At 41.9% G+C, this 14,736-nt stretch overlaps 2 protein-coding genes across 2 annotated transcripts in view; one reads left to right on the top strand and one right to left on the bottom strand.

The window, feature by feature from the left end:
- Window positions 1-14,736, top strand: part of LOC106606985 (zinc finger protein 850-like) — an 898,172-nt gene that overhangs the window by 108,218 nt on the left and 775,218 nt on the right. The gene's annotated exons all lie outside the window — the stretch shown is intronic.
- LOC123738732 (zinc finger protein 239-like) lies at window positions 5,213-13,356 on the bottom strand (the record flags this gene model as incomplete). Its single annotated transcript, XM_045713486.1, has 3 exons — window positions 13,352-13,356; window positions 5,661-6,402; window positions 5,213-5,329 (listed from the first exon to the last, which is right to left on the bottom strand). Coding segments are annotated over exons 1-3 (864 nt in total), but the record flags the coding sequence as incomplete, so codon positions are not given.

Raw genomic sequence — 14,736 nt, 5'->3', positions numbered from 1 at the left:
TGTCATGAAAAGCACCGTAGAAGTAAATGTATTATCATGGTCTGACATGTCTGCAGAAATTTTGCAATTTTATAATGTGTTTTGTTTGGTAAATTGTTTTGTAAATATGAATTCACATTTGTGGTGCCACTAAATAAACTAAGAATTATTTGCAACATCAATATTATTATTATTATTAAAATATTTCTTATAATGGAAAGAGGGTGGACAGGGAGTTTAAAAAATGAACCCCAAAAGGTTCTTTGAGGAACCATGATAAGGGGTTCTTCAAATAACTTTTAGGGGTTCCCCTACAGTTTCAATTTGAAGAACCCCTACAGGATACTCCAGAAACCTTTACTTTTTAGAGTGTATATTGATAAAAGTCACCTTGTCCGAGAGACATTTACATAGTTATACACAGCCCAATTTGGGATGAATATTTTAGGGCGAAATAGCGGCCACAACAGACAGACCTGATATCGCCCGTAATTCAACGTCCTTGGACGTCACATGCTGAGTGGGTATGACCAAAGTTATTCTGTTTAGCTACACTTTGAAGTACATTTTTACACTATGTTTCTGATGCCACATAGCCCGTTTTCAAAGGGAGTCGTTGGTTTTTAGGGGCAGTCGCTTTTGAGCTTTTTGTCAAAGTATTTTCTCAACTGCGATACCAACTCCAGTCAGCAGATGGCGATGTGCGTCTTTCAGGTGATTCTGCCACTGTGAAGTATAATCTAGTGGACGGGACGCTTCTTCAACATCAACAGCAAGTCAGCCACCATGGTTCACTCTAACTTTATGGAAAAAGGTTTATTCAATAAATGTAGCAACTCCTCTCATACTGGGAAGAACCCCCCCAGGCCTTAAGGGCAGTTTATTTCAAATGTAGTACCTGGATGGAGAAAGTCCAATACGCGTTTTATAGTTACATCGTTAGGGTAACTTAACCTAAAATGGACACACTCCCATCAGTTTCTGAGACAACTGGCCAGACTTTATAGACTGTTTAATAATGCTTAAACCTCATCTTTATCAAATTATCCATTAAAGATACCAACTCAAAACCTACGTTCGTCTACATATGGGTTGTTTAAATTGTATCTAATTATATTCCCAGTATTACTTCATCAAATCTCTAGTAATCATTATACACACATACAATTCATCATATTTTCATATATTCACAGAATAAATATAAAACGTAAGAAATTCTCAGGTACTCACGACAACCATTCCATTTGCTTTTTCAAGGACTCCACAGCTACGAAGCAGCTCTCCAAACATCCTCCCAGCGGAACCAAAACATATACGTTTGTTTCCCGGATAATGACCATGGGATCCTCAACGGTTCTCTAACCTCCCAGAGACCACGGCAAAATCAAGCCTCCCAGGAACTATAGACCTTCAGCTGCTTTCTAAAATATCATCCCTCTTATTATCCAAATTTCAATCATCTGATTAAGCATATTTCTATATGTTACTATCCAGACATCAGATTAAGACTCATTTCCACTGTCACACAACTCTCATATCACAGTCACAACTCTCATATCACAGTCACACAACTCTCATATCACAGTCACAACTCTCATATCACGGTCACACAACTCTCATATCACAGTCACACAATGCTATTCCCAAACATACCTAATCAATTAGTTGTTTTTCAACAATATTTTAACCTGCAGGAATATTTTCACATTTCTATCTCATGGTTAGTTCCTAGGATAATGTAACTCATACATTTACATCTTTCAATACTTCTAAAATGGGGTACAGGTTTAAAACAATTACAGGTGCACCTTACACTATATCATAAATGGTCTTAACTAGTAAACACAGATTCTAGTTTTCATCCAGTTCACACAGATAGCTGACTCGGCCTCAGATTCTACTGACTGGGCCCTGTTTACACCTCCACACAGGAATACACACTCAGAGCCTACTGACTGGGCCCTGTTTACACCTCCACACAGGAATACACACTCAGAGCCTCCTGACTGGGCCCTGTTTTCACCTCCACACAGGAACACACACTCAGAGCCTACTGACTGGGCCCTGTTTACACCTCCACACAGGAATACACACTCAGAGCCTACGGGCTTTTCTAAAAACTCCACTTTTTGTGTTTTGCTCACTTTTTTTTTTTTTTTAACTACGTTCGAGATGTGGTATCCACTCGGCTCGCTGCCTCTGGAGATGTACTGATGTATATACTATTCTGATGGTATCCACTCGGCTCGCTGCCTCTCAGATCAAAGGTGGGTTCATCTGCTCCGTTCCCGAAGTGTGGTCACCCTGAGATCCCAAGTTTGAGGGATCCCTCGTGCACCATTTACCCAGGTCATCAGGAGCGGTCACCAAGTGAAGATTCACATCCCCCAAATGTGGTTTTTAATTTCTTTAATATCAAATGAGACAAACTTATCACACAAATCAGAGTTATACTTAAACTAAATCTTTATTCACTTAATAAGGGAGCAGGTCAATACAACACACAAATATAGGGTGAATCAATTGAGTGCTCTACGATAATGATGGCTGGTCGACGAATCACCCCCAGATGATTCATTGAGAGATGAATCACCCCCAGATGATTCATTGAGAGATGATTCATTGAGAGCCCCGAGACAAAAGTACAAAGGTCTTTTACAGACAAGATACACCCCTTTCAACCTACATGACGAACAATAGATGTATAGAACGGGTCACAAGGTTAAGATTTGCATGTAAGATACTTATAATTCTCAGCAGACAGTATCTGCTGTAAAAACAGTACTCTTTGTGTAGAGACCAGGGTCTGGCCCTGAGGTCATCTCTCCTTGGTACCATATAGAACAGAAACATTAACTCATGCTCTGGAATGCGGTCTCTATATTTTATCACCCAAAAGACATTGTAAATCTCCTGTCAGTGTTTTCTCCCAGAGGCCCATCCTCAGTAGAACACACAGACACAATAGTTATAAGAACCCTCTATTCTGTTAATAAAACAACCGTTTGATGCAATACAAGTATAATATCAATCTTGCAATTTTGCTCTCACAGTGCCCACTGAAAGTTGACTAGTAACAACAACTGGGACATAAAAGACACCCACCATGAGACCCACTAAATCTGCCCAAGAAGAGAGAAACAGAAGAAAAACCCACACCAAACTTAAAGACAGGAAGCAAACCAAAAAGGTGGAGCAACTAAAGGTGTTGACTCTCCACACGTATCAAGACAACTGGAGCACTGGGCCAGACACTCTTAAATAGAACCTGGACCAGCTCAGGTGAAACACCTTCCCACTAACGAGATGGACAAGCCAGCACAGGTGTAACACATACTGACTAACGAGGTGACACCAATCAGTGCACCGAAGACACATTTCAGTTGAATGCATTCAGTTGTACAACTGACTAGGTATCCCCCTTTCCCACGTGTTAAAGTCCAACCTCAAAACATAAATGGTAAAACCAAAGCCTGTAACACCTACCCCATTAAGTAAACAAATATATCATATATTTTGGTTGGACAAGTTTGCTCACCACCAACAGAAAACAACTTCCATTTCACATTATAATCAACTACAATGCTCCACCTTCACCAATATAAACATGGTGTCTACTGGCTGTCAACAATTAAAACAAGAAAAAACATTTCTAGAACCTTATATTTACCCCCCACTAGCTTCTAGAACTCTCGTCCCCTTGGAACGAGCCCAAAAAAAACTCATCTCCAATACGGAAAAACATGCAGTCAAAAGAAATTGTGATCCATGGTAATTCACTGGCTAAACGCAAAACACCAATCTTTTTGACTGCCCACCCTTGAGACAATCAGCAACCAAGTTGTCCTTACCACGGAAATGTCTGATTTCAAGAGGAAACTCCTGCAATATCCGTAGTAACTTTCCACCTCACTGCAGAGCTTCTCTCTCTTTCAGGGTTCACTAGATAGGCATGTTGTTGGATCGGGGCCCAGTCCCCAATGTCATGCTCTAGTACATTTGGGTTGGCACATCTGAGAATGAACCCTGATATTCTAAAAGCAGGGCAACAATGTCAATATAATTGTACCAAAAATTGTCAGTTGGTTACATGAAATGTAAATATGAAATATTTGATTGCATAGTCATATTTTCAACGTCTTTTCAATTACATTTTGCTAGGTGGGATATCCCCAATGTCAAAACACCGTTTTAACCAATATGCAGAAACAGTTTGTGGTATATTGAAAACCTAAACATGAAATGGACTATCTATATTTTACAATTACATTTTAGTCATTTAGCAGACGCTCTTATCCAGAGCGACTTACAGTAGTGAATGCATACATTTCATAAAAAAATGTTTTTTCTTCCGTACTGGTGCCCCCGTGGGAAACGAACCCACAACCCTGGCGTTGCAAACACCATGCTCTACCAACTGAGCCACAAACATCTGCCACAATAATCTTATTACATACATTTTTTAAAACAAGCACCTTGTAAATTGCACAAGCACCAAAAATGCTGTTGTTTTGACAAGTAGCAATAAATCACTAATATCAATTAGGGGGGAAAAATCAGGCTGTAAGTGATGTTGAAACTAACACAACTAAAAAACACATGGAAATGGGAGATATCTGTTACTTCACTGGTTAGAGGACAACCTGCAGAAGACAGTCAGCTACATTTTGGAGTGATGAATTTAAATTTAGGGGTCGCTAAACAAAGGAACACAACACTTATTTGTCATAACTCATTGATATCATGTTGAAATCAATTGCAGGAGAGGGGAGATGAGGTTGCACGTCCTGTTAAAAGTAACAGCTCAAAAAACACACAGAATCTGGGAATAATGTGTACATCACTGGTTAGAGGACAATTTGTAGAAAACAGCTAGCTACATTTTGAAGTGTTGCATTTTGATTCAAGTGGCTGGCCAACGTAGTAAGTGTAACACAACTCTATTTTTGTTAGTCACTTTTTGTTAAATCACATAAATAGTACTCTTCCATTTCAGAGCCTGGATTTCCCACCTGAGGCTAATATCCATATCATGCTGAAATCAATAGAACAGGGGACAAACGTTTAGTGTTCTACATTGTGACATCATTAAAATACTGCTACTACAATGTTAAAACATTCTACATTGTGACATTAATTCATTGATATCATGAAACAACTCGTTCATGTATGAACTTTTATCAGATTATCTCTAGTCACAGCTATGAGATTTCTCTCCTGTGTGTGTTCTCTGGTGTAGAGTTAGATTGCTAGATGCAGCAAAACTCTTTCCACATTGATCACAGCTATAAGGTTTCTCTCCTGTGTGTGTTCTCTGGTGCAATGTCAGCTGGCCAGATTGAACAAAACTCTTCCCACATTGAGTACAGCTGTAGGGATTTCTCTCCTGTGTGTATTCTCTGGTGCACTGTCAGATCTGTAGATTGAACAAAACTCTTCCCACATATACCACAGCTATAAGGTTTATCTCCTGTGTGTATTCTCTGGTGTCGAGTCAGATGGCTAGATGTAGTTAAACTCTTCCCACATTGATCACAGCTATAGGATTTCTCTCCTGTGTGTGTTCTCTGGTGCAATGTCAGATGGCCAGATTGAACAAAAGTCTTCCCACATTGATCACAGCCATAAGATTTCTCTCCTGTGTGTGTTCTCTGGTGTCGAGTCAGCTGGCCAGATTGAACAAAACTCTTCCCACATTGACCACAGCTATAAGGTTTCTCTCCTGTGTGTATTCTCTGGTGTAGAGTCAGAATGCTAGATGAGGCAAAACTCTTTCCACATTGATCACAGCTATAAGGTTTCTTTCCTGTGTGTGTTCTCTGGTGTAACGTCAGCTGGCCAGATTGAACAAAACTCTTCCCACATTGACCACAGCTATAAGGTTTCTCTCCTGTGTGTATTCTCTGGTGTAGAGTCAGAATGCTAGATGAAGCAAAACTTTTCCCACATTGACCACAGCTATAAGGTTTCTCTCCTGTGTGTATTCTCTGGTGCACTGTCAGATCTGAAGATTGAACAAAACTCTTCCCACATTGCCCACAGCTATAAGGTTTATCACCCGTGTGTATTCTCTGGTGTTTAGTCAGACCACTAGAGTCAGTAAAACTCTTCCCACATTGATCACAGCAATATGGTTTCTCTCCTGTGTGTATTCTCTGGTGCACTGTCAGATGGCCAGATCGAACAAAACTCTTCCCACATTGATCACAGCCATAAGGTTTCTCTTCTGTGTGTCTTCTCTGGTGTCGAGTCAGATGGCTAGATGAAGTAAAACTCTTCTCACATTGAGTACAGCTTAAAGACTTCTCTCCTGTGTGTGTTCTCTGATGAATTTTAATGCCTGCTGAGGAGGTGAATCTCTTCCCACAGTCAGAGCAGCAGTGAGTTCTCTTCCCTGTGGATCTCTGCAGGTGTTTCTTGAGGTGTTCTGATCTGGAGAGACTCTTCTCTGCCTCGTCAGCATCATGATGTTGTTGAGGCTCCCCAGAGGATCCACGACTGTCCCGCCTCTCTCCTGTGTGAACGACAAAGTCGGACAGACGGTTAAAGGCCCACAACAGCAGAAATCCATTGTTTATTTGAGGTAAAAGGTGATGCCCAGATCATACCCATGAAGTTGTACAACAATTGACGTCTTAAGTTATTTGACCATTAAATCAAATCAAATGTATTTATATAGCCCTTCGTACATCAGCTGATATCTCAAAGTGCTGTACAGAAACCCAGCCTAAAACCCCAAACAGCAAGCAATGCATGTGAAAGAAGCACGGTGGCTAGGAAAAAGACAGTCAACTTAGCAACAATCATATTTTGTCTTGTTTTCACAATAGTGGTAACTAGAAATAAGTTATTCATGTTGTTGACACTCTAAGCAGTGTGCCAGACGACTTTTGGTCTCCAATATAGGCCCCTTTTTGTGTTTGCTAAAATTGCAGCATGAGGGCAATGCACACACAATTTGATTGTAGAAACTCCTCCATGCTAATGAGGAAACCACTAGTTATGGATGTAGTATATCTGGTAATGAGGAAACCACTAGTTATGGATGTAGTATATCTGGTAATGAGGAAACCACTAGTTATGGATGTAGTATATCTGGTAATGAGGAAACCACTAGTTATGGATGTAGTATATCTGGTAATGAGGAAACCACTAGTTATGGATGTAGTATATCTGCCTGGAGCAAAAAATGGTGAGCAAAGATTTTCGTTTTTCACAACGTATTCTGAATATTACAGCGCAAGATCAGCACAAGATCAGGAGTGCTACTCAAGGAAACTCACATTAAGCTCTGTGTCTATTCACTAATTCACCACCGTGGGGGAAAACTCAGGGGAGTTCTCATAGGCTGACAGCAAAAATAGCCTCCATTTACAGGTTGCTTATAAGTGCATTTCACATTACTTTTGGATTATAATTGTAAGGCTAGTTTGAAACCCCTGCTTAATATGTTTTTGTTATTGTCGCAAATCAACTGATTTATAGTTAAACACTTCAACCAGTAAAATGCTCTTTAGCTAGCTTTGCCATCAGCCTGACAATAAGGGTTTGTACACAAAGTTTTTAACCAATTGGCCCATAACTTCACCTAACAATAACATAGACCTACTGTAGGACCCATAACTTCACCTAACAACAACATAGACCTACTGTAGGAACCATAACTTCACCTAACAACATAGACCTACTGTAGGACCCATAACTTCACCTAAAAATAACATAGACCTACTGTAGGACCCATAACTTCACCTAACAATAACATAGACCTACTGTAGGACCCATAACTTCACCTAACAATAACATAGACCGACTGCAGGACCCATAACTTCACCTAACAACATAGACCTACTGTAGGAACCATAACTTCACCTAACAACAACATAGACCTACTGTAGGACCCATAACTTCACCTAACAACAACATAGACCGACTGTAGGACCCATCATTTCTTTACATTTTCTTTTTTAATTTCACTTTTATTTAACCAGGTAGGCTAGTTGAGAACAAGGTCTAATTTGCAACTGCGACCTGGCCAAGATAAAGCATAGCAATTCAACCCATACAACAACACAGAGTTACACATGGAGTAAACAAAACATACAGTCAATAATACAGTAGAACAAAAGAAAACAAAAAGTCTACATACAGTGAGTGCAAATGAGGTAAGTTAAGGCAATAAATAGGCCATGGTGGCAAAGTAATTACAATATAGCAATTAAACACTGGAATGGTAGATGTGCAGAAGATGAATGTGCAAGTAGAGATACTGGGGTGCAAAGGAGCAAGATAAATAAATAAACACAGTATGGGGATGAGGTAGGTCGATAGATGGGCTGTTTACAGATGGGCTATGTACAGGTGCAGTGATCTGTGAGCTGCTCTGACAGCTGGTGCTTAAAGCTAGTGAGGGAGATATGAGTCTCCAGCTTCAGAGATTTTTGCAGTTCGTTCAAGTCATTGGCAGCAGAGAACTGGAAGGAAAGACGACCAAAGGAGGAATTGGCTTTGGGGGTGACCAGTGAGATATACCTGCTGGAGCGCATGCTACGAGTGGGTGCTGCTATGGTGACCAGTGAGCTGAGATAAGGCGGGGCTTTACCTAGCAGAGACTTGTAGATAACCTGTAGCCAGTGGGTTTGGCAACGAGTATTAAGCGAGGGGCAACCAACGAGAGCGTACAGGTCGCAATGGTGGGTGGTATATGGGACTTTGGTGACAAAACGGATGGCACTGTGATAGACTGCATCCAGTTTGTTGAGTAGAGTGTTGGAGGCTATTTTACAGATGACATCGCCGAAGTCGAGGATCGGTAGGATGGTCGGTTGTACGAGGGTATGTTTGGCAGCATGAGTGAAGGATGCTTTGTTGCGATATAGGAAGCCGATTCTCGATTTAATTTTGGATTGGAGATGCTTAATGTGAGTCTGGAAGGAGAGTTTACAGTCTAACCAGACATCCAGGTATTTGTAGTTGTCCACGTATTCTAAGTCAGAGCAGTCCAGAGGAGTGATGCTGGACGGGCGAGCAGGTGCAGGCAGTGATCGATTGAATCGCAATTGAGAATCGATTCACTTTTAGATAAACTTCAGTTAGTGCTAAATACGGCTGCTAGAATCCTGACTAGAACCAAACATTTTTATCATATTACTCCAGTGCTAGCCTCTCTACACTGGCTTCCTGTTAAGGCAAGGGCTGATTTCAAGGTTTTACTGCTAACCTACAAAGCATTCCATGGGCTTGCTCCTACCTATCTTTCCGATTTGGTCCTACCGTACATTCCTACACGTACGCTACGGTCACAAGACGCAGGCCTCCTAATTGTCCCTAGAATTTCTAAGCAAACAGCTGGAGGCAGGGCTTTCTCCTATAGAGCTCAATTTTTATGGAATGGTCTGCCTACCCATGTGAGAGACGCAGACTCGGTCTCAACCTTTAAGTCTTTACTGAAGACTCATCTCTTCAGTAGGTCCTATGATTGAGTGTAGTCTGGCCCAGGAGTGTGAAGGTGAATGGAAAGGCTTTGGAGCAACGAACGCCCTTGCTGTCTCTGCCTAGCCGGTTCCCCTCACGCCACTGGGATTCTCTGCCTCTAACCCTATTACAGGGCCTGAGTCACTGGCTTACTGGTGTTCTTCCATGCCGTCCCTAGGAGGGGTGCGTCACTTGAGTGGGTTGAGTCACTGACGTGGTCTTTCTGTCTGGGTTGGCACCCCCCCTTGGGTTGTGCCGTGGCGGAGATCTTTGTGGGCTATACTCGGCCTTGTCTCAGGATGGTAAGTTGGTGGTTGAAGATATCCCTCTAGTGGTGTGGGGGCTGTGCTTTGGCAAAGTGGGTAGGGTTATATCCTGCCTGTTAGGCCCTGTCCGGGGGAATCGTCGGATGGGGCCCACAGTGTCTCCTGACCCCCCCTGTCTCAGCCTCCAGTATTTATGCTGCAGTAGTTTATGTGTCGGGGGGCTAGGGTCAGTCTGTTATATCTGGAGTATTTCTCCTGTCTTATCCAGTGTCCTGTGTGAATTTAAGTTCTCTCTCTCTCTCTCTCTCAGGACCATGCCTCATGACTACCTGGCATGATGACTCCTTGCTGTCCCCAGTCCACCTGGCCGTGCTGCTGCTCCAGTTTCAACTGTTCTGCCTGCAGCTATGGAACACTGACCTGTTCACCGAACGTGCTGCCTGTCCCAGACCTGCTGCTTTCAACTCTCTAGAGACAGCAGGAGCGGTAGAGATACTGTCAATGATTGGCTATGAAAAGCCAACTGACATTTACTCGAGAGGCTGACTTGTTGCACCCTCGACAACTACTGTAATTATTATTTGACCATGCTGGTCATTTATGAACATTTGAACATCTTGGCCATGTGCTGTTATAATCTCTACCTGGCACAGCCAGAAGAGGACTGGCCACCCCTCATAGCCTGGTTCCTCTCTAGGTTTCTTCCTAGGTTTTGGCCTTTGTAGGGAGTTTTTCCTAGCCACCGTGCTTCTACACCTGCATTGCTTGCCGTTTGGGGTTTTAGGCTGGGTTTCTGTACAGCACTTTGAGATATCAGAAGGGCTATATAAATACATTTGATTTGATGATGGAATATTTGACTATTTTGACTGCCAGAGCCAGTCGACCTCTGAAAATAACATTCAGTCCTTGGACCTTGAGGAGTAACGGGGGCAGCAATCAGCAATAGAAACAATAACAAAGCGTACTCCCTGTCCGTTTCGGTAAAAAGCTGAGGGATGGAGCTGGAGAAATGCAACCATCCATGATATCAACATTCTAGTTTTAACTATGTTTTGAGGATATACAGTGTTTGTTTATATTTACTGACAAACATTGGAGTAAAAAAAAGGTTATATTTTGGGATCTGATGGGGTACGACAGTTGAACTAAGCTCATGAGGCATTTATAAGTGATTTCTTCAAGAAACAATGGGTACATATTTTATTTATTTTATTTCACCTTTATTTAACCAGGTAGGCAAGTTGAGAACAAGTTCTCATTTACAATTGCGACCTGGCCAAGATAAAGCAAAGCAGTTCGACAACATACAAAAACTCAGAGTTACACATGGAGTAAAACAACATACAATCAATGATACAGTACACAAAAATAAGACTATATACAATGTGAGCAAATTATGTGAGATAAGAGAGGTAAAGGCAAAAAAAGGCCATGGTGGCAAAGTGAATAAAGTATAGCAAGTAAAACACTGGAATGGTAGAATTATAATTTGAAGAAAGTTCAAAGTTAAAATATAAATAATATGGTGCAAAGAAGCAAAATAATAAATAAAATAAATAAATACAGTAGGGGAAGAGGTAGTAGTTTGGGCTAAATTATAGATGGGCTATGTACAGGTGCAGTGATCTGGGAGCTGCTCTGATAGCTGGTGCTTAAAGCTAGTGAGGGAGATAAGTGTTTCCAGTTTCAGAGATTTTTGTAGTTCGTTCCAGTCATTGGCAGCAGAGAACTGGAAGGAGAGACGACCAAAGGAGGAGTTGGCTTTAGGGGTGACCAGAGAGATATACCTGCTGGAGCGCGTGCTACAGGTGGGTGCTGCTATGGTGACCAGTGAGCGGAGATAAGGGGGGACTTTACCTAGCAGGGTCTTGTAGATGACCTGGAGCCAATGTGTTTGGCGACGATTATGAAGCGAAGGCCAGCCAACGAGAGCGTACAGGTCGCAGTGGTGGGTAGTATATGGGGCTTTGGTGACAAAACGGATGGCACTGTGATAGACTGCATCCAGCTTGTTGAGTATGGTATTGGAGGCTATTTTGTAAATGACATCGCCAAAGTCGAGGATTGGTAGGATGGTCAGTTTTACGAGGGTATGTTTGGCAGCATGAGTGAAGGATGCTTTGTTGCGAAATAGGAAGCCAATTCTAGATTTAACTTTGGATTGGAGATGATTGATGTGAGTCTAGAAGGAGAGTTTACAGTCTAACCAGACACCTAGGTATTTGTAGTTATCCACAAATTCTAAGTCAGAACCGTCCAGAGAAGTGATGCTGGACAGGCGGGCAGGTGCAGGCAGCGATCGGTTGAAGAGCATGCATTTAGTTTTACTTGTATTTAGGAGCAGTTGGAGACCACGGAAGGAGAGTTGTATGGCATTGAAGCTCGTCTGGAGGGTTGTTAACACAGTGTCCAAAGAAGGGCCAGAAGTATACAGAATGGTGTCGTCTGCGTAGAGGTGGATCAGAGATTCACCAGCAGCAAGAGCGACATCATTGATGTATACAGAGAAAAGAGTTGGCCCAAGAATTGAACCCTGTGGTACCCCCATAGAGACTGCCAGAGGTCCGGACAGCAGGCCCTCCGATTTGACACACTGAACTCTATCAAAGAAGTAGTTGGTGAACCAGGCGACGCAATCGTTTGAGAAACCAAGGCTACTGAGTCTGCCGATGAGGATGTGGTGATTAACAGAGTCAAAATCTTTGGCCAGGTCAATGAATACGGCAGCACAGTATTGTTTCTTATCGATGGCGGTTACGATGTTGTTTAGGACCTTGAGCGTGGCTGAGGTGCACCCATGACCAGCTCTGAAACCAGATTGCATAGCGGAGAGGGTGCGGTGGGATTCGAAATGGTCGGTAATCTGTTTGTTGACTTGGCTTTCGAAGACCTTAGAAAGGCAGGGTAGGATGGATATAGGTCTGTAGCAATTTGGGTCAAGAGTGTCACCTCCTTTGAAGAGGGGGATGAGAGCAGCTGCTTTCCAATCTATGGGAATCTCAGACGACACGAAAGAGAGGTTGAACAGGCTAGTAATAGGGGTTGCAATAATTTCGGCAAATAATTTTAGAAAGGGTCCAGATTGTCTAGCCCAGCTGATTTGTAGGGGTCCAGATTTTGCAGCTCTTTCAGAACATCAGCTGAATGGATTTGGGAGAAGGAGAAATGGGGGAGGCTTGGGCGAGTAGCTGTGGGGGGGTGCAGTGCTGTTGAATGCAGTAGGGGTAGTTAGGTGGAAAGCATGGCCAGCTGTAGAAAAATGCTTATTGAAATTCTCAATTATAGTGGGCTTATCGGTGGTGACAGAGTTCCCTATCCTCAGTGCAGTGGGCAGTTGGGAGGAGGTGTTCTTATTCTCCATGGACTTTACAGTGTCCCAGAACTTTTTAGAGAACTTTTAATCATTAACGTATAAGTCCCAAAATGGATGTAACAACTGCTGATTGTCCCTTTTAGATTACATATTGGGCTAATCTAATAGGAGATATTGAGGACTACAGTATTTCAGGCATTGTCATTGGATGCATTTGATCAATTGTTAACGTTTTGTTGATGGTCCACTCTTGATGTTCTACACGTTACAGTGTAGTTTCAGCCATTCCTACAGAACAACAAAGTGTAGAACCCTTTACTGCATATTGGTTCAACGACTGCAGAGACGGTACTTACTGGTGTTAAACAGATCTCCAACCTCCTCTTCTTCCTCCAATGTGACAGTCATCTCCCCCTCCTCTTTCACTCCAATAACTGCTTCCTCTTTCTTTTCCTCCTCTTCTTTTACTGTAACATCCTCCTCCTCTTTCACTCTGAATGCATCGTCCTCTTCTTTCACTGAAACATCTTTCTCGTCTTCTTTCACTGTAACAGCCTCACCCTCTACTTGTTTTTGTATTGTAACAGCCTCCTCTTCCTCCTCCTCTTTGACGAGAGCTTCTTTCTCCGTCCAGCAGACCTCTTCTTTATCAGGAGGAGAGTAGCTTAGTGAACTCATGGTCGGAGATGTTAGCTAGTTAGCATTAGCGACTAGCCTAGTTCTAAGATAATTTAGCAAACCAGCTAGCTGACAAACAACGTAAATATATAATTAAATGGGCCAACAAGTACATACGACAGAAGTGTGTTTAATACACAGTGACTAATATACACCAAAACAGTGTAAAGAGCGTGAATGTTGTAGCTATGTTTGCTAGAAAGCTAGCGAGGTGTCTGACTAGCTGTTGTTGTTGAAGGAGCGTCCCGTCCACTAGATTATACGTCACACTGGCAGCATCGCCTGAACCTAAAAGACGCACCTCGCCATCTGCTGACTGGAGTGGGCAACGCAGTTGAGGAACCAAACGTTTATTTTTCATTTATTTCAGAAAAGGTTTTATATTATATTAAGTCGTTCAAAGAGAAGCATGTGTTGATTGATTCGTGTTTAATAAGTGAGATTTTAAAACAAACTTTACACCCACTACATATTTTCATTGAACCATACTTCTGACATGGATCATTTTGACCCCAGAGGCATATCTTTTATCATAGCCAAAATGTGGTTTATTCCAGTCTTCAAATGTTCATGTCTTTGTCAATCAACTTGTTCTTAATAAATCTAAATCATGGTTTATTGTTTCTGTATCAAAATGGACTCTTAACTAATTAAAATCCTTTGGAGTCATTTTGACTCCAGCCAAAAGCACCTTTGATAAATAGGACATTTATTTCAAATCAAAATCACATTTTATTGGTCACATACACGTGTTTAGCAGATATTATTGTGGGTGTAGCGAAATGCTTGTGTTTCTAGCTCCGACAGTGCAGATATATCTAACAATTTCACAACATATACCCAATACACACAAATCTAAGTATTTGAATCTAGGTTTCTCTGTAGACAAGATCCATCCCACCAGAGGGTGGAGGGGCACCTGTATCAGTGGTTTTGACCAGATAGACACCTGCAGACACACAGTATAGTGCCTCCCATGTACTCTCCTAAGATTGGACTTTTCTATACCACGTATCACATGACTGT

The sequence above is a fragment of the Salmo salar genome, chromosome ssa02 (genome assembly GCF_905237065.1).
Source record: "Salmo salar chromosome ssa02, Ssal_v3.1, whole genome shotgun sequence".
Lineage (NCBI taxonomy): Eukaryota > Metazoa > Chordata > Actinopteri > Salmoniformes > Salmonidae > Salmo > Salmo salar.
The sequence above is the reverse complement of the archived record's forward strand: the minus strand, read 5'-3'. Positions and strand labels throughout refer to the sequence as shown.